The sequence below is a fragment of the Ahaetulla prasina genome, chromosome 7 (genome assembly GCF_028640845.1).
Source record: "Ahaetulla prasina isolate Xishuangbanna chromosome 7, ASM2864084v1, whole genome shotgun sequence".
Taxonomy (NCBI): Eukaryota; Metazoa; Chordata; class Lepidosauria; order Squamata; family Colubridae; genus Ahaetulla; species Ahaetulla prasina.
This window is the reverse complement of record NC_080545.1, coordinates 62,699,310-62,725,851: the sequence shown is the minus strand read 5'-3', so window position 1 is coordinate 62,725,851 and position 26,542 is coordinate 62,699,310. Positions and strand designations below refer to the sequence as shown.

At 37.0% G+C, this 26,542-nt stretch overlaps 1 protein-coding gene across 1 annotated transcript in view; it reads right to left on the bottom strand.

The window, feature by feature from the left end:
• Positions 1–26,542, bottom strand: part of UTP20 (UTP20 small subunit processome component) — a 91,055-nt gene that overhangs the window by 53,268 nt on the left and 11,245 nt on the right. Inside the window, exons 7-19 of the mRNA XM_058189561.1 lie at positions 24,327–24,464; positions 18,555–18,710; positions 16,875–17,021; positions 15,234–15,368; positions 14,042–14,119; positions 11,140–11,318; positions 9,555–9,710; positions 8,340–8,428; positions 7,054–7,159; positions 4,929–5,079; positions 4,022–4,084; positions 1,460–1,600; positions 204–280 (exon numbers count right to left, since the gene is read on the bottom strand). Of these exons, the coding sequence (XP_058045544.1) occupies positions 204–280; positions 1,460–1,600; positions 4,022–4,084; positions 4,929–5,079; positions 7,054–7,159; positions 8,340–8,428; positions 9,555–9,710; positions 11,140–11,318; positions 14,042–14,119; positions 15,234–15,368; positions 16,875–17,021; positions 18,555–18,710; positions 24,327–24,464 (1,616 nt within the window). The remainder of the gene's footprint in view (positions 1–203; positions 281–1,459; positions 1,601–4,021; positions 4,085–4,928; positions 5,080–7,053; positions 7,160–8,339; positions 8,429–9,554; positions 9,711–11,139; positions 11,319–14,041; positions 14,120–15,233; positions 15,369–16,874; positions 17,022–18,554; positions 18,711–24,326; positions 24,465–26,542) is intronic.

Below are 26,542 nucleotides of genomic sequence, written 5' to 3'. Positions count from 1 at the left end.
TAGAACTATCTTTGCTTTTCTTTCAGAAATTCAAAGTGACATACACTACATTCTTTCCTACAACAATTCCCACAACAAAGGTTGGGCTTAGAAGGACTGATCCCACATCACCCAGTGAGCTCCCATGGCTTAGGGCTGACCTGAATCCGAATCCTTAAGCACAATACCCAATTTGCTCTTTTTCTTGAAAAAAACAGACTTACCTTATAAGCTCAATCACAGGTTCCCACAGTGGACTAAAGTTGATATAAAGCATTCCCAGTAAATACCGAAGAGGCACCTAGAATAACACGCTAAAATGTTTAATTGCCTCTTTCAAAATCACCACTGTTACATATTTAACAAGATCACTGGCCTACAAAGATATTCTTCTTAAATACCATCAGTATTTACATCAGTATATACAGGGCCTCTGGTGGCTCAACAGGCTAATGCAGCCTGTTATTAACAGCAGCTGCTTGCAATTATTGCAGGTTCAAGTCCCACCAGGCCCAAGGTTGACTCAGCCTTCCATCCTTTATAAGGTAGGTAAAATGAGGACCCAGATTGTTGGGGGCAATAAGTTGACTTTGTATATAATATACAAATGGATTGCTTAACACAGTGTAAGCCGCCCTGAGTCTTCGGAGAAGGGCGGGATATAAATGCAAATTTTTTTTTAAAAAAAGTATATTAGTATCCAATGCGTTAATTTTGTGAATTTCCTTAAATTCTACTAAGAATTAGAATAATAGTGGACTTTTCCTGAAATCTTGGACTACATATATTATATCCTCCTTTATTAGTTACACAAGTAGCCACTCTGGTATCAACAGCTGTTTTCTTAAAAGTTAATTCTTAATCAAATTTAGGATGACATGGCAGCTCATACTAAATCGTTATACTAAATGGTTATGGACTGTGATTAATGGCTCTTTCTTTCATCACAAAGGATGTTTCTTTCCAGCTAGTACAGTAAGTGAAGCCACAATACCACCAAGTGCTCCATATAAATCTGGTGTGTGATACAAAAGGAAAATGCACTGAATCCCACTTCGGCCTAGTAGTCTATATAATACTGCGTGCCCTCCTGCAAACATCTGACCAATTTGACAGTCATTTGGTTAAGAAAATAAAAATAGTACTTCAGTTTTACCAGCAAGATAAACTACTATAATTAAAAAAAGATAAATGTCTTTGCCTTAAAAACAACAGAATAATTGCTCTTGGCTTGAAACCTAATTGCTAACATAAATTAATCATTAGCTGATATCTCCACATAATCACAAATTTATCTGATCAGAAAATAAAAATAAAGATGGCTATGATTTCTATATTCCATGGAAATCCTGGATCTTCACCACTAGTCTGGTGAAGTTTCTCATCATGTTATTAAAGCTATTATAATATACAAAAAGTGCACGATCTGCTGGTAGGAAAATGTAATTATGCTAAGTCTTTTCACAAATGACACTTTTACCTCCTGCAAAGCTCCCTCAGGGATCATGGAGCACACCAAATCATGTCTCAGCTTACTCAGGTAGAGCAGCTTCTCACGATAATCATTGATATTTGCTGGCACAAGTTCAGCTTGAAGCAACATACCAAATAACCCCACATCCTTAGCAAAAAAGAAAAAAAAACGCATGAGAAAGTTTCTTCAAAGCCAAATGCATTTATAACTTATTTAGCAGAAAGGTTCCTAATCGTTGCTAGAAATCAGCTGATAATCCACTATGTCAAAAAACATTTGGAGAAAAGAAATTTAGTGCATGGATATGAATAACATCAAATATTGTTTTCAACCAGAAAAAAACACATCACCCCAGTGGTGGGCCGCAAATTTTTTAACAACCAGTTCTCTGCCCTAATAACTGGGTGGGTGGGCACAGCCAACTCAAAGTCACTTACCTTGAGGGGCGCTTCACCTCGCCCTCTCATGCTCCTAAGTGTGAAAAATGGTCATAAGTCACCTTTTTCAGTGCCATTGTAACTTTGAATAGTCACTAAATGAACTGTTGTAAATCAAGGATTACCTTTACAAAAAGCTACTTTGTTTAAAAAAAGGTGCCCTAAATACCAGTCATTAGATTAGAAATGGGGGAATACACACTGACGATCAATGAGTCACAGCCATCATGGAAAACTAAACCATTCTATTTGAATACCTTCCTTTTCCTCAGCAATACCTGCAACCCAGAGTTACAAATCAGGCAGGTTGCCAGAGCACATTGAGGAAGTAAAATAGTTAAAATACAAGGATAACTATCAGCAGCAAAGTTACTCTTGCTCATAAAGTGAAACTCTTTCACAGACAGGTCATTTAAGATCTCCGTAAAGTGGATGGGCATATTTGGGCTACAAAATGCCAAGCTAAAGAGCCAAATTAACAAATTAACATCTTGAGTGAGGGCTAATCCCATTCTGCCTTTGTTCAGACCTCAGGGAATTTTTGCCTATGACTATAGCTATCTATCTCTTTATCTCTTAAGTGCTGACATCTTCTGTGGGCTATTAAGGAAGGTGGGGGCTGCTTTCTCCCTGTAAGAAAACATGTTTCTCCATTTCTCATTCAAGGAAATATATTCTTCCTTCTTAATATTTCTCAAAATATTTCATTCTTCTAGGAGAGGGGTGGGTGCTTACTTTCTACAATGGGTGCCATGTTACTATGCCATATTATCATGAGAGAAAACTAAAACAAATTGGAAGGAGGATCCACTTATTATCAGTGAGCAATCATGTGCCTTGCCCACTCTGAAGCAATGCAAGAGACTCCTGTCCCAAAGGTGCTTTTTCAAGAGGCAACTGGACTTTCTGGAAACCAAGAAAGTCCAGTTGCATCTTGAAAAAAAGCACCTTTGGGACAAGCATGGCCTGGCTGACTGAAGAATCCCCCTAGACAAGAGACTCCTCTGCTCAGTGAACTGACAAAGCACAGTTTCCCACCCAGGAGATGCAATCATTAGATCCATTTGCACCACTTAAAGATACCAGCTGGTCTCAACTCACCCCACAAGATATCCTTAGGGAATTATCCAGATTTAAAGAAAGATCACATGCCCTCAGAAAGGCAGTAGAACAATCAGACAGAATGCAAAGCTTGCATCCTGCCTCTCAGCCATTTCTTCTATGGCTATGCCAACCCTTCTGTAAATAACTGTTCCAGCCCTGTTGGAAGTATACTCCAAAAAGCTTAAAACAACCCTTTAACAATCTTTAAGAAAGTCACGCCCCAGGAATAAAAGTACCACAAAAAACTGGGGGGGGCAGGCACTCCGGACAAGCTCAGTCTACAGACAGAAAATCTGGGCATAAGGCTTACAATGTAACAAGCTTAACCCAGAGGTAGTTTCTGAAAACACTTAAAGCAGCAGGGGAATTAAGATAAGGATTAGGCTAGAAATACAGGCATACCAGAATGTTTCCTTCTAGCCTCCCTTGCAGGATTAGCCCTGTAAAGTGGGAAAAGATTTCTTCCAACAACCAGTTCCAACAACCAGCCCACCTCTGCATCACCCTAAACTTAAATCAGAAATCTTCCTAGCAATTCATTATTGGTTTAAATCAGGGGTGGTATTCACTTATCTTTGCTACTGATTCGGAAATGTGAGCGCGCACAAGTGCACTACACTCTCACGCGCCTCCTCCACACATGTGCAGAGCCTTCTGTGCATGTGCAGAGGATCAAAAACGGGACGTGATAATGTCTGGGTGGGTGGGCAGAGTTTCCCGCCATCACTACTGGAACACGCGATCCAGATAGAGCCGACTGAATTTCACCACTGGTTTAAATGAAAAAAAAAATTCTACTAATATATAAAATATTTTGCAAGAATCAAACCTTCACCAAGTGCAAGCTCTAAATGCACCAAAAATAATGGCATACCATTTTTCAGAAATATAAGTTAGAGAACACTACTAGACCTATACTATGGTTTATCTATCACTGCAATTTTAGCAGTTTTAGAAACAGTGGAGAAGCCTCTTTTCGCAAGAATGCTGTAATTTTGTTGCACTAAATTACAATTTGAAACATTACCTGAGTTCCTGTTGAAAGCAAGTCATCAAAACGACTTAAAATCCGTATGGTTAGCAGTCGCACCTGTTCCAAAGATATCATGCTTCATTAATTCATTTAATAATACGTAAGCCAGCAATAGATAACCTATGTCTCCAAATATTTTTCGCTTCATCTTCCATGAGCTTTAGCCAATATCACTAAAGTTAGGAATTTTTTAAACTTCAAATTACTTAAATAGGAATAGTGTATTCCAAATACAACATATGTATTTCTTTCCTGTTACCTATCATACTTAAATAGGGTGGATTTTTTTGCCAACAAGTGATGTATGATTTAATAACTAATGATTTAATTTATATCAAAATCTGTTAGATCAGATGTAGACAAAAGAAAAGAAAGTGGAAGTCAATATAAGGAAGTAAAAAAAATGAATATCCATTTCTATATTTTAAAAAAATTGCAATATATTAGTATCATGTAAAAAAGTAGTACAATTACAAATTCTGACTTCTTGGAGAAAATATCAAGCCGATAATTTATGTTTAAGGTAAAATGGATGGAATATTTTAATAGGAATTCATGTTCTACAATCTCATCTTCTATTCATCCCTCAAACTGATTTTCTTACAAATAGCTATCCTTAAGATCCATAAATGTGATTATAGAAATTTAAATATCCTCCAATGTTTGTTCTGTGTCCTGATTTATTTCTTTTGAGTCATTGCCAGAGACCATTCTTGTTCATCCGGGTGGTGCCAGAGGGGATTCAACACAAAGTATTATGTATGTAACACTAATTGACATGAGGGTGAGAACACATTAGATGCCACAGACTGCTGATTGCATATGCAGCAGTGACTCTTTGTGAAGCAGGAAAGAAGAGTGGAAAAGCAAAAAAAAAAAAATCAGTTGGAGATCACCTTACTTTAGGTACACTGGAAGAAATATTGAATTGCAATTTAGAAAATAATTCCATCAGGGTCTCTTTAGACAAGTGTTCATGATAACCACACAATGCTAATCTTGTAAAATAAAGATCAGCCAACAGTAAGGCAGATGGTTCTGAGGGAAATGTCCTAAGGAAAAAGAAAACAGTAATCAAGATATATTTTAAAAACATGAGTTTTACTTTATTTGACTTCGTTATTGTCTTAACTCAATCCCAGGCTTTCTATAAAAATAATCTTTCATTCTTAGTGATGTGGTACAGAAGGATGGTTAGACAGTGTCATTTGGGCAGTGAACATGAATTTGGGCCAACTCAGAGAGAAAATGGAAGACAGGGTGGCCTGGCGTGTTATGATCCATGATATTGTGAAGAGTTGGTCATGACTTAATGATTAACAACAACAGAGCTGGGGATAGGGAAGAAAAAGGAAAACAAGAAAAGGTACATGGACATTAACTGGCTAGTTTTAATGGAAGGGACCAAACGAGATGTCAAGTTGGCTCTAGCACCTCTAAGCACAGAATCTTGTTCTTCAAAGAGCAGTTGAGTATGATAGCCTCCAAGAAGATGGAGGATAAATTTAATCCAACTAGTAGCAATAAGCAAATACAGCAGTTCTATTGTCTGCTTTCAGATATTTAAGTTCTTATCCTGCATTACTTAATCTTAATCCTTACAATACCTCTACACAGTTATGATGTTTTATCTCTCATATTGCAAATTTAAATGAAAGCACAACATACTTCCTTTAATGCCATCTATTAAGTTTATGCCAGGGTAAAACTGCACTTTATCATTTGCATCTTAGTCTTATATCATTTTACCACACTGGTTCTCAGGTTATCAATAACCAATAAAAAATCCATGTCTTACAGAACAATTGTTTCATCTGTTGCTAATGATGCTGATTACTCCCTCATTAATATGCCCATCAGTGACAGGTAAGTTGGCAATGACAATCAAACCTAAGCACAATTGATGACAAAATTAAAATAAAGCTCATGCAGCAGGAAGCTGCATGAATCCCATTACGGGATTCAATATAAGCCTCCTGAATTTTGCTCCATGTCATTTTTACCTAAAACTTCAAGCCTATGGGAACTGAACCCTTTAAATACATAGATGCAATTTTCTACTTTTCCCAGCACAGCTATATTTCTAAGGACTTTTTACAATAATTGGAATCTCTACCATGAAGTATTTTTTTCCCAGTAGTCTGAAAAACTGTCTGCGATTATTAACCTTGGGGAATTTTTACAGGGAAAGAAAAAGTCCCATCTCTGCTGTATAACATGGAATAAATACCAATTGTGTCTTTTACACATTCCATGTAAAAAAGGAGCTTCAACAGATCTTAAACTCTAGGTCCAGCAATAAACATGTAAATATTAAACACAGTAGAAGTAGTCCTTCACTTATGCCCATTTTTTTCAGCAACCATTCAAAGTTAGAGGATTTTCGAAAAAAATCCAGCCAATGCAGCATCTCCATAACCATCGTTGCAATTATGATTGCAATGGCAGCTGCAGGGAGCCATGGTCACATGAATGCTATTTGCAACCTTCCCAATTTCCCACAAGAAAACTGAATAGGAAAACCAGCAGGAAAGGCCACAAGTCACTCTTCTAATTCCCTCCCACTTTTTTTCTTGGTTGCACCATCCCCTGGCTCATGCAAGACTTCACAGGTTCTCCCCCAGCTTCCTATGACTCACATGCAGCCTGCATCAGTCCTCCTATGCCTCTCCCTGGCCTCTTCAACCCCATGTAGCATCCCCGTGCCCATTACCTTGGACTTCCACCTCTTCCCACTTAATGACTCACACATCTTGGGGTTATCACAGCAACTGGGACTGTCCAGGATTGCCATCACTAAGCGATGCAGCCACATGACATAGTGCTTTATGACTTCATCACTTAGCAGCAATAATCCCAGCCCAAGTGTTGTCATATCCCGAGGATTACCTTTCATTTCTAATCAATATATATATTTCCTTGTCCCAGAAACTTCAACCTAGTTTTGGGTAACAATACAGAATAAAATAGGCTAACTTCAGCTAGAGTTGCTATTTCACAGGGAAATGTTTTCCTATTATACATACATCAATAAAGTCTTTATGCATTCCACTGGTAATGTATCTAAAATTTCCAAGGATTCCACTAAACTAAGAAGCGTACTCACAGCTTGACAAGCCACAAACAAGTTTCCTGAGAAAATGAAAAACAAATTGTGTTTTAGTCCATACGCCCAATTCCGAAATACTTTGTTATAAAAATAAAATATCATTACTATTTCTTACAAAACATGCACACCACCTCTAAAATATGTATATTTTATACAAACTTATAGACAAGATGGATAAATGTGAAAAAAATATTAACTAAATTTCATAAGGTAAATTAAATGCACAGTAAAAATCTAACATATTGCTTAGATATGAACCAAGTAAGTATGATTATCAAAGATCTGGATACTGGTTTGAATAAGAAAAGCTGAAGCTGATCATATACAGAGAATAAGTACCAGATTAGGAAAGATTTCTTTCTCTTTCAGTGTATTTCATGCAAACATCTGCACATCAGTGATGTAGATGTGTCTTTCTAGTATGCATCTTCCACAAAACAATAATGCACTTAAACAACCTTAGTGTAATAATGCAATCTGTATTAGAAGTTCAGGGTACCAAGCAACAGAAATAAGTAGCTATAAGAACAAAGCTTTTTCCTATATAATCTTGTCCCTGTACTGTTATTTATCTCAACTGATTAATACTGTATTAAAAGCAAACTAAAGCATTAAAACAACAGATTAGGCCAATCAAACAAATAAAAATGTTTTAAAAGAGAATTGCCAAACTTTTTATGGCCAAGAGGCACATTTGGAATTTTGAGACCATTTTATGAGTACTTCAAAAATGACTATCATCAATTTGAGGCTGATCACAAATTATCCATCTATTAGAAGGCAAATAAAGCATTGGGCTGCAGCCCCCAAATGTTTTTCTAAGAACGATTCTGGGATTCATGCAGGACCAAAATGCACAGTTGGAAATGCAGGCTGTACTTGAGGTTAGTGATTACTCTTGAGCAATCTGGCTATCCATTCATTTTTTTAAAATTAAAAAACCAGAAAAATTAAATTCAGTAAGGGCGAATTTGTGCCAAGAAAAATGTTGGCAACCGCAGTTACCTCCAGGGATCATGCTGGAAAGGCAGTTTTTAAAAAAAATCTGGACAAATAAGGGAGTGTCAATCCAGCAGCAGTCAAAATTAACCACATTTCTACAAAGTGGGCGGAGGGAGGCAGAAGAGTCAGGGAAGAGTATAGATCATATTTATTTTTACTTGATGCTTACAAAGAAAGAACAGGTTAATCTAAAGAGCTAACCTTTGCAGAACTGTTCTTTGTCAAGGGCAGCAAAGAGACTCTCAGAGAACCTTGTAAACACTGGTGTAACTTTTTCTTTCACAAGTGGCCTGTCAAACATGTAAATGCAATCATAAGTTATAATTTTACTGAAGGCTAAGAATTAGTTTCTGAATTTCACCCTTGAATCGTGATTTTATTTTACCCTCCAATGTATCCCAAATCATGAAAAAAAGAAATAGAAGTAGTGAATTCTAATTAAGGAGAGAGAAAATTTGTACTTTGCTTTGGCCAATTTGAACTGAGAATTGTAACTTTATGTTTAGCTGTACTTTCAAAGCTGTAAGAAAAACAAACAGTAGCAGATTAATGTCAGATATACCTAGTTCTCTTTACAAGCAACTCCAAATTAAGATGTCTATCTTGCAAAATTAGTGGGTCTTTGGAAATAACATACCGTATATACTCGAGTATAAGCCGAGTTTTTCAGCACATTTTTTGTGCTGAAAAACGTCCCCTCGGCTTATACTCGGGTCTATACGGCTTATACTCGAGTTTGTTTGTTTTTTAAGCCCCTCGGCTTATACTCGAGTATATACGGCTTATACTCGAGTTTTTTTTTTTTTCTTTTTTTCACATTTTACCGGACGGAAGCCCTGCCGGTGCAGTGAGAGGGCGGGGCGGGGGAGCCGCCAGCCTTCTCAGCTGAGGGAGGGAGGGTTTCCCCAACCGGTAGGTGCCTCATTTCCCACCCTCGGCTTATACTCGAGTCCCCAGTTTACCCCAGTTTTTGGGGTAAAATTGGGGACCTCGGCTTATACTCGGATCGGCTTATATTCGAGTATATACGGTATTTGAAAAAAAGAAAGAAACCCAAGTTTCTCTTTTCTATTAAATTTGCTAATTTGTTAACACAACAATTGTTAACATGACTGCAAACAGCTTCTGAGTAATAATAGAGGAAACAAGACATCAGTAATAAATCCAGGAAATGCGCTCAGGTATCATTGATAATACTGCAAATGATCTTGACTATCAACTGTTGGCTTTCTAAATAGTCATTTAACCAGCAAAGTATTTGGGTTATTTCACTATTTCTAACTTTCTAATTCTGGTTGATGTTGGTCTAGAAAGCAGAAGATTGAGTCCCAAGATCTACACGTCAGTTATAATACATGTACTACAGTATGTGGAAAGAAATAAAAAATAAGCCAATTTATAGTATTTTATAGTTGCCTTATATGTGGAAGAACTACAAGGGCTGCCCAGGATTGTGAAATATCAGCTGTGTTTCTGCTTGTGGGGAATCTGATGCAAGACAGAATATGATCAAGCACAGTCTTCTCTTCTTTTTTTTCCATCTTCTTACTTCTCAAATATCTTCTACTCAGTCTAAAATAAAATGAATGGATACTCTAACAGTTACATGAAATTGTTTGCACTATGTTATTTCAAAGTTATCAGATTTTAGAGATTATGTTTTCCACCTATGCACTAGCTACTTGTCCAACAAAGATCTGTCACATACATACATACATACATTATATTAACACAAAAGAACAGATTAGTTTCCTACACTTTTGGAACTTTTAATTCTTGTTATTTTTCTTTATTATAAAAAAATTGATCTGGTTCATAGATCACTGTTTCTTCTTTTATTTAGTGTGATATACAAACTCATTTAACTAAGTAATAGTTAAAAATGAACCAAGCCAATATGCTTATTAAGTATGAACAGACCAGTTTAGTCTAGTAGTTAAAGCACCAGGCTAGAAACCAGGAAATTGTGGGTTTTAGTTTCACCATTGGGATGAAAGCTGGCTAGGTGACTTTGGGTCAATCAACTCACCTCACCTCAAGAGTTTTTGTTGTGGGGAAAATGGAAGGAGGAAGGAGTGTTAGCTATGTTTGCTGCCTTGAGTTATTTATACAAAATAATAAAGGCAGGGTTTTAAAAAATCTAAAAACCAACAACTGATTTGGGTTTCAACAGAAAGTTAATTTGCACAGTTCTCCTTTCATTATGGGATTGAATCAGACATGAACTTGCACTCTGATTCTTAAAGGGTGATATCTGAACTAGAAAAAGGGTCTCCAACCTTGGCAACTGTAAGACTTGTGGACTTCAACTCCCAGAATTCCAGCCAAGTTACCAAGGTTGGAGACCCCTGAACTAGAAAGTAGCAACACAACCTGAGAAATATTCTAAATGAATTAATTACTCATACAGGTGGTCCTAGATAGCAATTGACTTGTTTAACAACCATTCACAGTTAAGATTTTAAAAAAGCGACTTTATGACCACTCCTTGCATTTACAACCTTTGCAAATCTGTAAAGCAAAGGAAAGCTGAAGTAAGACAATGAGTCCAGTTGCGGTTTCACTTGCAATCACCTCAACTGATCCCAACTGGTGCCCTTCGCAAATGTGGTTGCTAAATAAGGCATTTTAAAAATGAAATTATGACATTGACTCAACACTAAAGATCAATGCATCAACACAATCAATAGTGTTTAAATAATTAAAGGGCCAGATTAATTCTTTATCACTGGCTTCGAACAGGCCTGGCAATAGAGGTCTTCCACTTCAAATTGGGTTAATAGAAATGAATTTTAGTACTGACAGAACTGCAGCAAGATGATGATTCAATTAAAGTCCTTCCTGTTTTAAATGTAGTAACTGCAGAACAACTAAACCAAAATGGGAGTTGAAGAATCTTTATCTGGGTGTTAAAAATCATTTGCTAGACTATCTAAGCTTACTTAACAAGTTCTGAGGAACATCATTTGTATAATTCCAGATAAGGTTAAGACATACATACCCTTTCGCTGATTCTGCAAAAACAAGAGGATACTTCTCATATGCCATTGATCCAATAGAGGGAGGTTCTGCTTTCTTTAGGATAAGTCTAGAGAGAACTGCTAAGGCCACTTGCTGGATCACAGCATCATCGCTGCAGATACAGTGCTCAATGTATTCAAGGAGGCTGGGAAGAAATTGCTGAAAAGAAAAGGAGAAGACAGTACAGGTAGTCCTTGAGTTACAACAGTTCATTTAGGGACCGTTCAAAGTTACACCAGCACTGAAAAAAGTGACTTATAACCATTGCAGCATCCCCATTGTCATATGACAAAAATTCAGACGCTTGGCAACTGACTTATATTTATGACAGTTGCAATGTCCCGGGTCACGTGATCACCTTTTGCAACCTTCTGACAAGCAAAGTCAATGGGGAAGCCAGATTCTTTTAACAACTGTGTTACTAAGTTAACAATTGCAGTGATTCGCTTAACAAGCGTGGCAAGAAATGCCGTAAAATGAGGCAAAAGTCACTTAACCAATGTCTCACTTAGCAACATAAAGTTTGGCCTCAACTATAGTCCAAAGTCAACTCAAGGACTAACTGTACAAGTTTTTTCAAGCTAGGACATAGATACGTCAGAATCAGGAAGCCAATTTTCCACATAAACATAGAACTTAGTCTTATTTATTTAATTCTAGCAGCTTACAAAGAGTATGCTATAATCCTCTAAACCAGGGACAACAATTTTTTTTTTACTCTGGGGCTCACACGGTCTATGGAAATGCACATGTGTGCCATTATTTTTAATCTTCAAGACCCCTTAGGGGTGGATTTGGGGAGATGTATAGAAAACAGATATGCTATATCTTCCAAAGGAAAAAAATGTTCTTCAATTCTTCTTTGAAGAATTGTTTCTTCAAAACAATTTTTTCCCACCATTTTAGCTGTCAGAGAGTGAAGGGGAAAAAACCACAGTCATAAATGGCTGTTGTGCTGCTATATTAGCGATGCATTTTAGGGGGAATCTGGGAGTGGCAAAAACATACCTGGAGGTTGCCCATCATGCCTTACGTGAAGGATTCAATATGTGGGCATCTAACGTGTGCTTTCTTCCCTAGTTTCTATCATTTATTTATTTACATTAAAAGTTTACACCGCCTGATGATTAGCAACCCTAATCAGGCAGCTGCATTGCTTCAGTCAAATCTTTGGGGTCTTAAATGCAACTTCAGGGAAGTGGCATTACTTAGCCATACCCTACTGGTTTCTAAATGCAAATGTAGGGAGAAGCTAATAAAAATTTCAAACGCTACAGAATAGACTGAACAATTTAAACAAAAAAACAGGAAAGCGCTGATGGTAAATTGTTCTGTTGTTAAGAAACATATAAGCAAAGTTTCCAGCAATCAAATGTTACTCAGAGGAAACTATTTGATTAAAAATAGTTAAATGAACTACCTTAGCTATTAAAAGCAACCTCTACATTTCAATGTAAAAACAAAATTAAATGAGTTGCTCTCTCAGGGATACATTTAGAACTTCTACATCAGTCTCTAGCATTCTTAACCTAATTGCAAATCTGCATGGGTTGCATATTTCATACTCCTCCTCCCACTCTTCCCCTTCATAACACTTTGCAATGTACTGTTTCACAATAAATGTCCATCTAAACTTTTCTACCCTATGAAAAGTTTGAAGAGACAGAGGCAATGCTTAAATTGTAGACCTGAGAAAATTTACTAAACTTCCTAAGATGTAGAGGGCATTTACTACTGGAGCTATTGAATGTTTAAAAAATTGGGTTCACTCTAAGAGCAGCTAAAAATATAACCTGGGCATGGGAATTCTGCAATTCATCTCCCACTGAGCTACATGCTCCACAAGCTGTCATGGTAAGCACTACAGTAGTCCATGACTTACAACCATTCACTCAATGACGGTTTGAAGTTACAACGGCACTGAAAAAACAACAACTTATAACCATTTTTCACACCGTTGCAGCACCTCCAGGGCCACATGATTAAAATTTGGGCACTTGCCAACTGGCATATATTTATGACAGCTGCACTGTCCAGTCCACATGTAATCACCATTTGTAACCTTACCAGCTGGCTTCTGATAAGCAAAGGCAATGGGGGAAGCCAGTTTCACTTAACAACCTCATGATTCACTTATCAACTGCAAGGATTCACTTAACAACTATGAAAAAGAGATTGTAAAATGGGACACCACTCCTTTAACTTTCTTGCTTAGCAACAGAAATTTTGGGCTCTATTGTGGTTGTAAGACAAGGACTACTTGTGTTCCCCAGCCTCAGCCCTATCTGCAATGTGAGATAACAGTGGCATTACTTATTCAACAGCCCAGAGCTTACTGGGATAATGAAGTGCATAAACCTGAAGTGCTCTTATTACTCACTTCTGTGAATGTTTACATACGCTGCATAAAACAAAACATGCTAATGTTAATTAAGTTCATGCATTATCTCTAAACAAGATTTTCAAGAATCTAGCAGCTATTAATTTGATAGTTATGAGCTGTGCAAGTTTCACATCCAGGATATTCTTTTGAGATTTTGGATCTGGCATAAATCAATTATTTTATTTTTATTATTAACTGAAACACAAAGGATAGAATAAAGATAAAGCTATCTCAGAACAAATAAATACAGCGCTAGGCACTGGATCCTCTTAGCCAATGGCAGTTAGATTTTGCAGACTATAAACACTATAGGCATTTCTTGAGCTTCTTTCTACATAATCCCCGCATTAATTAAAACATGGGTGGCAACCTGTGGCTGAATTAGAACTCTCTGCATTTGACATTGTTGGAGATGACTGCTTGAACTGAAACTCAACAATATACAGAGATGCTTGTATTGTCTCCCCATAGGTGAAAAGGTGCTGAAACAGTTACCTACCTTTTCAAATTGTTTCATCGGAAACATCGCTTTAGAAAAATTCAAAACTGAATACCATTCAAATCTGCCTCTGAAAACCTATTAAAAATAAAAACAAAGGACCGGTCCAGATTCAATATGACTTTTCCAAAGGACTCTCAAACTGATTCTGCAAAGTTTGCCCAAAGATAATCATGTCACAAAAGTTAATGCTGATTCACAAGGGGCATCTTTCCAGAATTAATTGTATTCATATACATAAGCATCATCACAGATCATGCTAAAAAAAGTGGCTGAAATGAATCTGACATGTCAATATGCAAAAACTGTGCTCTGCCTGCAGCTCTTGCTCTCCCTTACATATTCAGGCACTGTTGATCGAGAAGCCAAACTCAAGGAGAAAACAAAAACATTTAGCTAAGTAAATTTAAAACATTTACAAATTTAAAATTTAAATTAAAAAATAAAAACATTTACATGAATAATTCTCTTAAGCCATGAACTGCAGATTTAATATTTGGCCAGCCCCTTGGCAAAAATCTTCCTATTGCTATAAAACCTAGTATTTTATTTAACCTGATATTTCCTCCACTGCACCTTGAAATGGCACAATATTTTGCTATTGTTGAAATGCTTTTATGCATTTCATTTCTGCTATATTGACTTCTGATATTGTCTTTTATTTAAAATGTAACCTCCCATAAATATGCAGTACTACAAAAAAATGTTTTGCAGGAAAAATTCATAGACCAAAAAATAGAATTGTTATTTTTTGTTCCATTTTCCAATGAGTTTTTTATCATTGACATTTTTTGTACCCATTTATTCTTTTCCATATATATTTGGGCAGTTTTTTCGGTGAAAGTTAATTATGGTTAACAAATGGTTGGTATATATAGTAACTTTCCTTTTGTGGGTGATACACTTTACGTTTGATGGACCATGATCCATGAACAATTATAATAAATTTCTTAATCCTTAAAGTGCCATAAAACTCAAATTCCTTAAATAACACATATCATGCATTTTCCCCCAGTCAATACACATACAAGTCATTTCCATTGCTGAAGATAAATTAGAGTTGTTGTTTATTATCAGAAATATTTAGATCTATTCCAGAAAAATGCAAACCAAACATTACAGTACAATGGGCATATGTTCATTAGATATTTTACCAAAGTTAATCTATTAACTTAACTTAGTGCCTTATTACCTTTTCAACAGTTTCTTTCACCAAAGAATCAGACAATAAGACATTCTCATGAAGAAGCAAAACAGAACTAACTTTAAGCAGGGAATCACAACAAGGCACTGTGAGATCAGATGTATCTATTATTTTTGTTAATGTCTGGAATAGAAGACAAATAATGATTTTCAAAATTCTAAGACATTCAGGCAAAATAACAATATGTTTCAATTCAATATTACTCTTTCTCTTATTATTTCACATATACAGCAGTACAAAAAAGAATCCTTACAATGTGAAAACATAAACAAAATATTGCAATATTCCTCTATACCAAAAGGTGTCTATAAAACACTTTTTCTCAGAAAGTTTTCAGCAGGTGGGCTGAAAATGGAGACTAAAAAAGAATGACAAATTTAAAAAGATAATCCAATTGCATTTAAGATTTATTATTATTATTATTATTATTTATTAGATTTCTATACCGCCCTTCTCCTGAAGGACTCAGGGCGGTGTACAGCCAGAATAAAAATCCAAAAACAATACAATATACAATTAAAACAATTTAGAAACACATTATGCGAGTTTGGCACATTGCCTACATTTCTCTCAATGAAATATTTTGTTCTAATGGCAATTCATTCTAGTATTATATGGTGACTAATTTTAGTGAGAAAGGGCGTTGGTCCTACATGAACGCCAGGAGGGGGGGTGGCGCAAAAGTGCTTTGCCCATAATGGCCGCTGCCACGATCTCTGCTTGACAAGCGGGAGGGGGGCGGCGGATGGCACTAAAGCACTTCGCTGCTGTGGCCAGACTGCAATTGCGGCGATTGCTCTGCTTTGGAATAGCTGCCTCACAGCTGACGGTGTGCCGGCGATGAACGGCTGCACCGCCTTCGGCCGCTGACAGCAGCCACCTGGTCCGCTAGGGGCAATCAGCGGCATTGTTAGCTAGGCTGAACTGGCCAGCACAATGGAGGCAATGATCGGAAGGGAAAAACCTGATCCATAGGTGGAAGGTCCAGAAGTAGGTAAAATACAGCAACTGCCAAAAAAACAGTCTCTGTGTCAGTCGACTGAGTCGAAAACTGGAGTCAAACGGACACACAAGGGGGCATGGCCAACAAAATTATGACTCAGACTCTAGGCAGATCAGACTGTATCAACCCACTTCTCGACCATTCCGCAGTCCATTGGGAGAATTAAAATGTTTCTTTGCTTTCCTTCCAAAATGTGGGTTTTTTAACATTTCTTTCTGAAGCCACAAAATCTAAAACATTCTTGTTATTCATTCATCTAAAATGTTGTCTTATCTGACACCTTATTCAGTTCTATTCTATCACACTATGAGCTGTGCCTATATCTCAATCTTTCTATTGTCATGTTTCTCTCAGCTGCTTCTTCCTTCTGGAGCAATGCTGCCAATATTGCACAACAATATAGTAAGAGAGTCAGTGAGGTGTAAGAAAAAAGAATCACACATTCCGGCAGAGAGAAGTTCTCTGAGGATGAGCTCATATATCGTATATTCAAACTACAATAATTAATATTCCCAGGATTGCCATTTTAGTTTGGAAATGCCCACAAGAGCATCAGATTAAAGAATCTTTCCTCATAACAAACCCACGTGACCTGCCCCAATTTTTTAAAAAAAGGTTAACCTTACCTTACAAACTTCTTCAGGTTGTGAAATTTTTGAGCCATATGCATACTCAACTATGATTAAGTAGACTTGCAATAATCTTTCCATTTGTTCAGAAGCTTCAAAACAGTTGTCCTTGGTTACCTTTTCTTGCAATGTAAAAACTGATTCCTGATATATATTTTTTTGACAAAAATGTATTCAAAGTTTGGATTAATAAAAATAAGACAGAAGATTCATTAAGATTAATGAAATTCAGTGTCTATAACTTTTCTGTTTTTTTCTTCATCCTTATTTCAGAGATAACTATAGCAGTGGGTAGCCACTGATTTCTACATGGGCATATGATGCTAATAAAGAACCAGTCTTGGAGAGTACAATAATTTTGTTTATCTCTTTGGTTATCTCTGAGGCTCTTCCACATGACTCCAAAGCTGAACTATGAAGATTTCAACTCATACAGTAGCTCTAATATGTGTCATTCAAAAAGATTAATGACAATATAAATGTCATTAATAGAGCCTGGCTCATCACTGGTGTCATCAAAGCAGCATTTTAGATGGGATGGATTCTGCCCTGCTATTCGCACCATAATGCTTTATAATACCTAAATGAGGCTGATGTGAAAGAAATCTTGGACAAAATATTATTTCCACACAACTTTTGGATGAGTCTATAAACAGTATATATCGACATAGTTGTTTGTGACTATAGGTAGTCCTCAACTTACGACCACAAATAGCCCAAAATTTATGTTGCTAAGAGAAACATTTGTTAAGTGAGTTTTGCCCCATCTTACAATTTTTCTTGCCACCATTGTTAAATGAATCACTGCAGTTGTTAAGTTAGCAACACAGTTGTTAAGAGAATCTGGCTTCCCCACTTTGTCAGAAAATTGCAAAAGTTTATCACATGACCCCAGGACATAAATATGAACCATGTGTCAAGCATCCAAAATTTTGATCACATGATCATGGGGGTGCTGCAATTGTCTTAAGTGTAATAAATGATCATGTCACTTTTTTCAGTGCCGTTATAATTTTGAATGGCCGCTAAATGAACTCTTGTTAAGTCGAGGACTACCTGTACACCTGCTGTATTTTTTCATCAGTTCAGCTTTCAGAACAGTTTTCCCCAAGCCTAAGTCTATAGCAGTGATGGCGAACCTATAGCACACGTGCCAGAGGTGACACGCAGCGCCCTCCCTGTGAGCACGTGAGCCGTTGCCCCAGCTCAGCTCCATCACCCATGCACACCTCCCACCGGCCAGCTGGTCTTCGGGTCTCTGCCGCGCATGTGTGTGGGAATGCATGGGGGGGGCGTGCATTCACAGAAGTGGGAGACATGCGGGGCCCACGTGTGCATTTGCCAGCACAGGGCACATGTGGGGGGGGGGGCATGCACGGGTGCACGCACATTTCATTTTGGGGATTCGGGCACGCATTCATGCCCACACGCCCGCACTTTAGGCACTTGGTCCAGAAAAAGCCATCACTGGTCTATAGTAATTGGAACAACTACTCTTATATGTCACAGGCAGGACAACCATTTTCGGATGACTGTTTGCTGGAATACAGAATAATACTAGATCCTTGCTAGTTCAACATAAAATACTTTTCCTAAGTTTTTCATTATGTAATCTTATCACTAATATTAGGCAGAGAGTTGGGACTTCTCTTTGTATTTCAATCATCTTTAACTCACCTGCAAACATTTGAAAAAGATATCAAAATGCTCCCTATAGATGAATCTAGCAGCTGATTGTGCCGTATGTTTGCAAACTTCTCCAACTGAAACCCAAGGGAGTATAACCTCTGTTTCTGTAACTGGTCCCAACTTCTTCAAAATTAACAGTATGGCCTGCAAAAAGAATCTCAGATATATGATGGCTATTTTCTAAATAAAAATTTTAAACAGTTTTTGTCAATAACCTCTACAGTAATTTGTTATTCTATGTGATTTGATCATTACAGAATACAGAAATCAAAAAGTTAGAGATATAATTCTTCCTTCCATAGCCATGATTTCTAATAGTGTCCAATTCAGTATTTCAACTAATCAAAGGATAATAATTAAATACTGGATCAAAAGTCTAAAAAGTTTCCTTTTAATCTATGGGAGAAACGAGCAATCTACCACACTCACTCATTTTCACTGCTGAAAAATGTTTTCATATCTAGATTATGATAACGTGGTAACAATCTAAGAGAATATTTGTAGCTCAAAGTTGAAATGAGGGATCCTTGGTGCTCTCTGAGCTTAGTTGTTTTCTTGCAGATATTTCACCACTCAAACTTGGTAACATCATTAGTGCACTAATACAGGTAGTCCTTGACTTACAACAGTTCATTTAATGACCATTCAATGTTACAATGGCACTGAAAAATGTGACTTATGACCGTTTTTCATATTTACAACCTTAGAAGCATCCCCAAGATCATGTGACTAAAATTCAGATGCTTGGCAACTGGTTCGTATTTATGAGGGTTGCAGTGTCCAGAGGTCATATGATCACCTTTTGAGACTTTCTGACAAGCAAAGTCAATGGAGAAGCCAAATTCACTTAATAAGATTACTAATTTATCAACTACAGAGATTTACTTAAAAACTGTGGCAAGAGGTCATAAAATGGGGCATAACCCACTTAATAAATGTCTCACTTAATAACAGAAATATTGGGCTCGATTGTGGTCATAAGTCAAGGATTATCTGTAATTAAGTTCAGAGAGCATTATGGCAGGGGTGTTAAATTCAAGGCCCGTAGACCAGATTCGGTGTGCGGGGTGCTTAAATCTGGTCCACGGGCCACCCTGGAAACAGTGACGGACTGGCCTGCAGTGCCTCTGCCAGTGAAAATGGAGCTTGGGAGGGCCACTCCATTTTTGCTGGTAGAGGGCTGCAGGAGGCAATCGCAGCCAGAAACAGAGCTCAGCAGCCCATTTTCACTGGCAGAGTGCTTGGGCCGCCACAGCCACCCCTGACACGAGTGCCGTCGAGCTGGCTATGCCCACCCTGGCCACAGACACTCACACACACACACATACACACATGAGGTCAAACACAACCCTGATGCAGCTCTCAATGAAATCGAATTTGACAACCCTTCCTTAAAGTGATATGATTTTATCCTTTAAAAAAATATCAAACAGATATGTTAACTTCTGATGGATACATGTTTTACTGAAATATATATTTTTAAGACCTTTCAAAATTGAATTCCACCATTGGCACTTACTTTCAGCCTACCCATTGACCAAGTAATAAGCAAAGCATTCTTAAATAGTGGTTAATGGTGCTTTAAAAGTAAACGATCAGAAAGTAGACCAGAAATATTTGATAAATTCAAAACTGGGAGTACATTTTGTTGCCTCCTCTTTGGAGAAAAAAAATGGTTTAGTTATATATATAAAGAAGGATATATCAGCAAAATTAATTGAGGTGGATAAGTAAGGAAGATACATTGCTATTGAACTCTTGTTGGAGGGAAAGAAGACATTATTAATAGGAGTTTATGCTCCGAATCAACAACAAGAAAATTTTTTCAAGTTTTTACATAAAAGAATAGTATTTTGGGATTATAAATCATATATATTAATGGGTGATTGGAATGGTGTGTTGGATACTCAAAAAGACAAAAAAAGCTTAAGGAAGATATCAAGCCGGGCGAAATTACCAAAGGCTTTTTTTTGAAATGATGGAGGACTTGGAATTAAGAGATATTTGGAGAGAACATAATACAGAAGAGAGGGATTTTACCTTCTTTTCTGATAGGCACCAATCATTTTCGAGGATTGATTTTATTTTGATTACTAATGATTTGTATTCTAGAGTGAAGAAAACGAAGATTTGTTCAAGAACTTTATCTGATCATAGTCCAGTTTGGATTGAATTTGATCGGGAAAAGGAGGCTAGGAGGTCATGGAGGCTGAATGAGAATTTGTTTAAATATGAACAAAATGTAAATGAATGTAAAAACAAATGAAAGAATTTTTATTATGAATATAAAAAATCAGACATCTATAGAGATGATTTGGGACTCCAGTAAGGCTTATATGAGAGGAAATCTTATACAAATGAATATTAAATACAAAAATAAATTGCAGAAAAAGAAAAAGGAACTGGAAGAGGAAATTAAAAAGAAAGAACAATTATTGATAAATAGCCCAGGAAATAGTAAAATAAAAGAATCAATAAATATATTGAGAGGTCAGTTTAATATGTTGATGGCAAGATCAAGTAGCAATTAATTTACAATATGTAAAACATAATACGTTTAATAATGCCAATAAGCCAGGAAGATGGCTTGCCTATTTAATAAGGAAAAAACAGAAATCACGAACGATTGATAAAATAGAATATAGGGGTAAGGAAGTTTATCAAAAGAACTTGATTAAAAAAGCATTTTTAGAGTATTATAGTAAGTTATATTCTAGGGATATGGTGGATGATACAGAGATAGAAAGATATTTACAACAACAGGAGAGGGGAATTGAGAGTGTGAATAAGCGTGGAGAGACCAGAGATTATAATTTAGGAATTATTTTAGATTATGATTGTTAGTTTTGATACCCTGCATTTTGTTCTGGGAAGTCGGGGTGGGGGTGGGGGTAAAGGGAAGGGAATTGGGGGTTGAGGTTAGTGATGGAGTGATGGTTAATGTACAGGGATTATTGAAGATGTATAAATATAATTAATGTAGGATCGGGTTTGACCAGTTGCCATTTTAGAACGGTGGGGAGGGAAAAAAGAGAGAGTAGGAGGTAGGAAAGAGGAGAAGAGGAAGGAAGAGGGGTAGAAGAGGGAGAAGAGTGTAGGGTGGAGGGAGGAGAGGAGGTAGATAAGAGAAGGAGAGGAAGGTTTGGAAAGTAAAAGAAGGTAGAAGAGGGAAGAAGGTTAAAAAGGGGGGTGGTGACTGGGCAGGCCCGACTAATTGTATATAACTGTACATTGGATGAATTATTTGACAAGATTGTAAAAATAAAACTTTTTTATAAAAAAAAAAAAAAAAGTAAACGATCCAAATCTAAGCTAACCTAAATATAGCAAATCAGATATTCTATTATTTAGAGTACCTCTGCAGACCTGGATAAACTCACAGATGCTGTAACATCATATGTCAGCTTCTGTGAAGACCTATGTGTACCTACAAGGAACTTGTGAATATACAGTAACAACAAACCTTGGTTCACACCTAAACTTAAGCAGCTACGACATTCCAAAGAGGAAGCCTACAGAAAAGGTGATAAAATGCTGTACAATCGGGCCAGAAATGCACTAACAAGGGAGATCAGAGCAGCAAAAAGAAGCTACTCTGAAAAGCTAAAGAATCAGTTTTCAGCAAATGAACCAGCAAACATGTGGAAAACCCTTAAAAATATCACCGGCTATGGCAAACCTCCTTTCCAGGCTGAAGGTAATCAACAACTGGCAGATGACCTGAATGAGTTTTACTGCAGGTTTGAAAGGAAACTACAGCCATCTAACTCCACAACCCCCAACTCAGACACACCAACAACAGCCAAGCCTCCTACAACTGACCCCATTTCATTGGGTTCACAACCCCTAGTGATCACAGAAAAGGAAGTGCAGGACCTATTTCACAGACAAAAGCCAGGAAAAGCTCCAGGCCCAGACAAGATAACTCCTTCTTGCTTAAAAGTCTGTGCTGACCAATTGACCCCCATCTTCACCCATATTTTCAATAAATCACTAGAGATGTGCTATGTTCCTTCTTGCTTCAAACGCTCTACCATCATCCCAGTGCCGAAGAAGCCCACCATCAAGGAACTTAATGACTACAGACCAGTTGCTTTAACATCTGCAGTCATGAAAACCTTTGAAAGGCTAGTGCTTTCCTACTTGAAAACCATCACGGATCCGCTGTTAGACCCCTTGCAATTTGCATACCGAGCAAATAGATCAACAGATGATGCTGTTAATATGGCTCTGCACTACATCCTACAACATCAAGTCTCCAAAGACCTATGCAAGGGTCCTTTTTGTAGACTTTAGTTCAGCATTCAATACCATCGTTCCAGACATTTTTCTAACTAAGCTAAACCAGCTACAGGTACCGGAACAGACTTGTAAGTGGATCACAAGCTTCCTAACAAACAGGAAGCAGCAGGTAAAGCTAAGCAAGATCACATCAGTACCTGTACAATTAGCACAGGGCCCCCCCCAAGGCTGTGTGCTCTCCCCACTTCTCTTCTCTCTGTATACCAATGACTGCATCTCCAACGATCCATCTGTTAAACTACTGAAGTTCGCAGATGACACAACAGTTATTGGTCTCATTCGAGACAATGATGAATCCGCATATAGACGAGAGGTCGAACGACTAGCCTTGTGGTGCAACCAAAACAATCTGGAACTGAACACACTCAAAACTGTAGAAATGATGGTAGACTTTAGGAGAAACCCTTCCATACTTCCACCTCTCACAATACTAGACAACACAGTATCAACAGTAGAAATCTTTAAATTTCTAGGTTCCATCATATCGCAAGATCTCAAATGGACAGCTAACATCAAAAACATCATCAAAAAAGGATAATAAAGAAGGTTCTTTCTGCGCCAACTCAGTAAGCTCAAACTGCCCAAGGAGCTGCTGATTCAGTTCTACAGAGGAATTATTGAGTCTGTCATTTGCACCTCTATAACTGTCTGGTTCGGTTCTGCAACCCAACAAGAAAGACACAGACTTCAGAGGATAATTAGAACTGCAGAAAAAATAATTGCTACCAACCTGCCTTCCATTGAGGACCTGTATACTGCACGAATCAAGAAGAGGCCCGTGAAAATATTTACAGATCCCTCACATCCTGGACATAAACTGTTTCAACTCCTACCCTCAAAACGACGCTATAGAGCACTGCACACCAGAACAACTAGACACAAGAACAGTTTTTTCCCGAAGGCCATCACTCTGCTAAACAAATAATTCTCTCAACACTGTCAAACTATTTACTAAATCTGCACTACTATTAATCTTCTCATAGTTCCCATCACCAATCTCTTTCCACTTATGACTGTATGACCGTAACTTTGTTGCTGGTAATCCTTATGATTTATATTGATATATTGACCATCAATTGTGTTGTAAATGTTGTACCTTGATGAACGTATCTTTTCTTTTACGTACACTGAGAGCATATGCACCAAGACAAATTCCTTGTGTGTCTAATCACACTTGGCCAATAAAAAATTCTATTCTATTCTAGTGTATGGTATATCATACATGGAGTAGCATTATACATTAACATTTCATCTAGATTAGCAAAACACAATAAAATATAAATGTTAAAAAGATCTATGTTCAAATACAATGTCTAGGCCATCTAACCATTAAGCGCAGCACCATTTATATTTTAAAAATTATATTCTGGACCGATATATGCCAGACATGGTATGATGATGATTATAAATATTCTATAAAGTAGATTATATTTGTTTAATGCACCACGAATTGTTTACCTTTTCTGCACAGGAATGGAACATGTTTCTAACCCCTTTGCACATCTCAAAAATTAATTGTCCCACACCTTCCACTTTCTCTGGATGCTCTCCCAAATCAAGGAACATAAGGTTTAAAAGGGCATTTTTGTCAGAAACCTGTGAGACAAAATTGAAGAATGAAAATATAGTGGTCCACTATTACACTCTAAATTCAGTTAATTCCCAGTGATACTCGGATTTTTCCTCCTGAAATTCTCAACATTGTAGTGCTATTCCATTTTACTTAAACTTAATTGGAATAAATAGGTGGATGAACACCATAGCCTATTAGTATTAGTATTACTATTGTAATATTTCAAATTATAATTGGCTGCCTGACAGTATGTTTATTATTACTTACATTTTACTGTCCTATTAATATTATTGCTTGCTGTTTTGATTTTATATTTTAATTGAATTTTACTGTTATTTGGTTTTATTTACACTTTAAACTACCATGAGTTGGTTTATGTCATCAACATATTAATATAATAAATATTTTATTTTCAATAAAATTCTTCCATTTCATAATGAAAAATATTTCATTAGTTGTTTCATTAGGTATCTCATTCTTTTTCTCAGGAATTCAGACCAATTTGGGATTTCAACAGCCTATCAAGTAGATCAAACAGAGCAACTAATTCATATGTTTTCCTTGCAATGTAGTCCCTGATGGGAAGAGAAATAAAGATACCCTTATTCTAAGCACTCATGATAATCATGCTGCAGAAATGCGCATATGGGAAAGTTAGTTGATCTGGTATGTAAACTCAAATCACATTAGCAGCACTTTTCCAAATAACCTTTATTTGGTAGAAAAAGTAGATAAAGAATCCACAATCGCTTACAGGAACAAAATATGAACAGTTCCTGTTAACAGGCTATTACTACAACAAGGACAAATAAAACTTATCTCCTACAAACAAAATAATTACTTCTGGCTCTTTACATATTGTGGTCAGAAAAAAAGGAGGCATAGAAATTTGAACGCTGATTGCATAAATAAATCTTGTATCTGATAAAAACTGTATATATCACTGAAATTCTATTGTTCTAGCTTCTTAGCTTTACAGGCATAAAAACGTATCACGTTTCTGGAATCTTGATTGCCTATTTAATCGTGAAAATCCTGCCATGACAAACCTGATGTCTTTTTTTGGTCATACTATGTGTATATTATTGTTATTGTTGCATGATTACCCAGTAAAAGTTACAGCCTCCTGTGTTATATTTCTTTGTTTTTAGTGAGTTGGTTTATTCAGTAATATATGTAGAAAACTGGAAGGTCCTTATGAATGTCACCAGCTGAAAATATTCTTATGCTTAATAGTATCTTGGCAAGAATTAAGTTAGTGGGCTATTTATATTATTGATAAGAAAAGAAAAACTTTGAAAAACTTGTACAATGATTATATGGTTTTCCAAATGTCCATCTGTGTTCTTCAGGAAAAACATTCAACACTATCATAAAATGTTGTTTTCCTTCTTGCCCTATTCCCCATCCATTTCTGTTGTGTATTATAGTCATTCATTGCCTTAAGATAACTATAGTTGCAATCACTATAATGATAACAATCATACCTACTGATTCTTGCTATCAAGGTCAAATGTATAAGCACAAGCCAAACTTGCACATCATAAACTGAAACAAAATTTGTTATGCTAGATGATTAAGCTGAGACAAGGATCTCAAATTAATACAGAGCAATGCCCATAATTTACCACACTTCCCATTAAATAATTCAATGTAGAAAATTGAAAAATTCTGAGCTCATGCAGTAGTTTAATTCAAGAGTTAGTAATCCTTGGTTCAAATCAAACTGCAGGCATGAACACAACTGGCTCAGATATAGTTCTTCCTCTCCCTGTTCTCTACCGTTTCCCTGAAAAAGTACGAAAATAAGCCCTAGTAAAGAGGGTGGGCATCGCCAACACAGGAGGTAGCCCTTCCCTTCCCCAGTCACCTCATGGCTGCTGGCCCCTTAATCACAGCCAATGGATCAGCTGATCCAGCAAGGGCCAGGAGTTGTGTCTCTCCGGGCATCTGGAGGTGTTTCCAGCGTAGCCAAGAGCCCCTCTCTTCCGCAGCTCACCTTGTGGCTATGGAACAGGCAGCAAGCACAGTTTGCACTCCGCCAGGCCTGGATCTTTGGTGTTGTTCAGGCTGCTGCTACGATGAGGCGGACAGCAGAGAG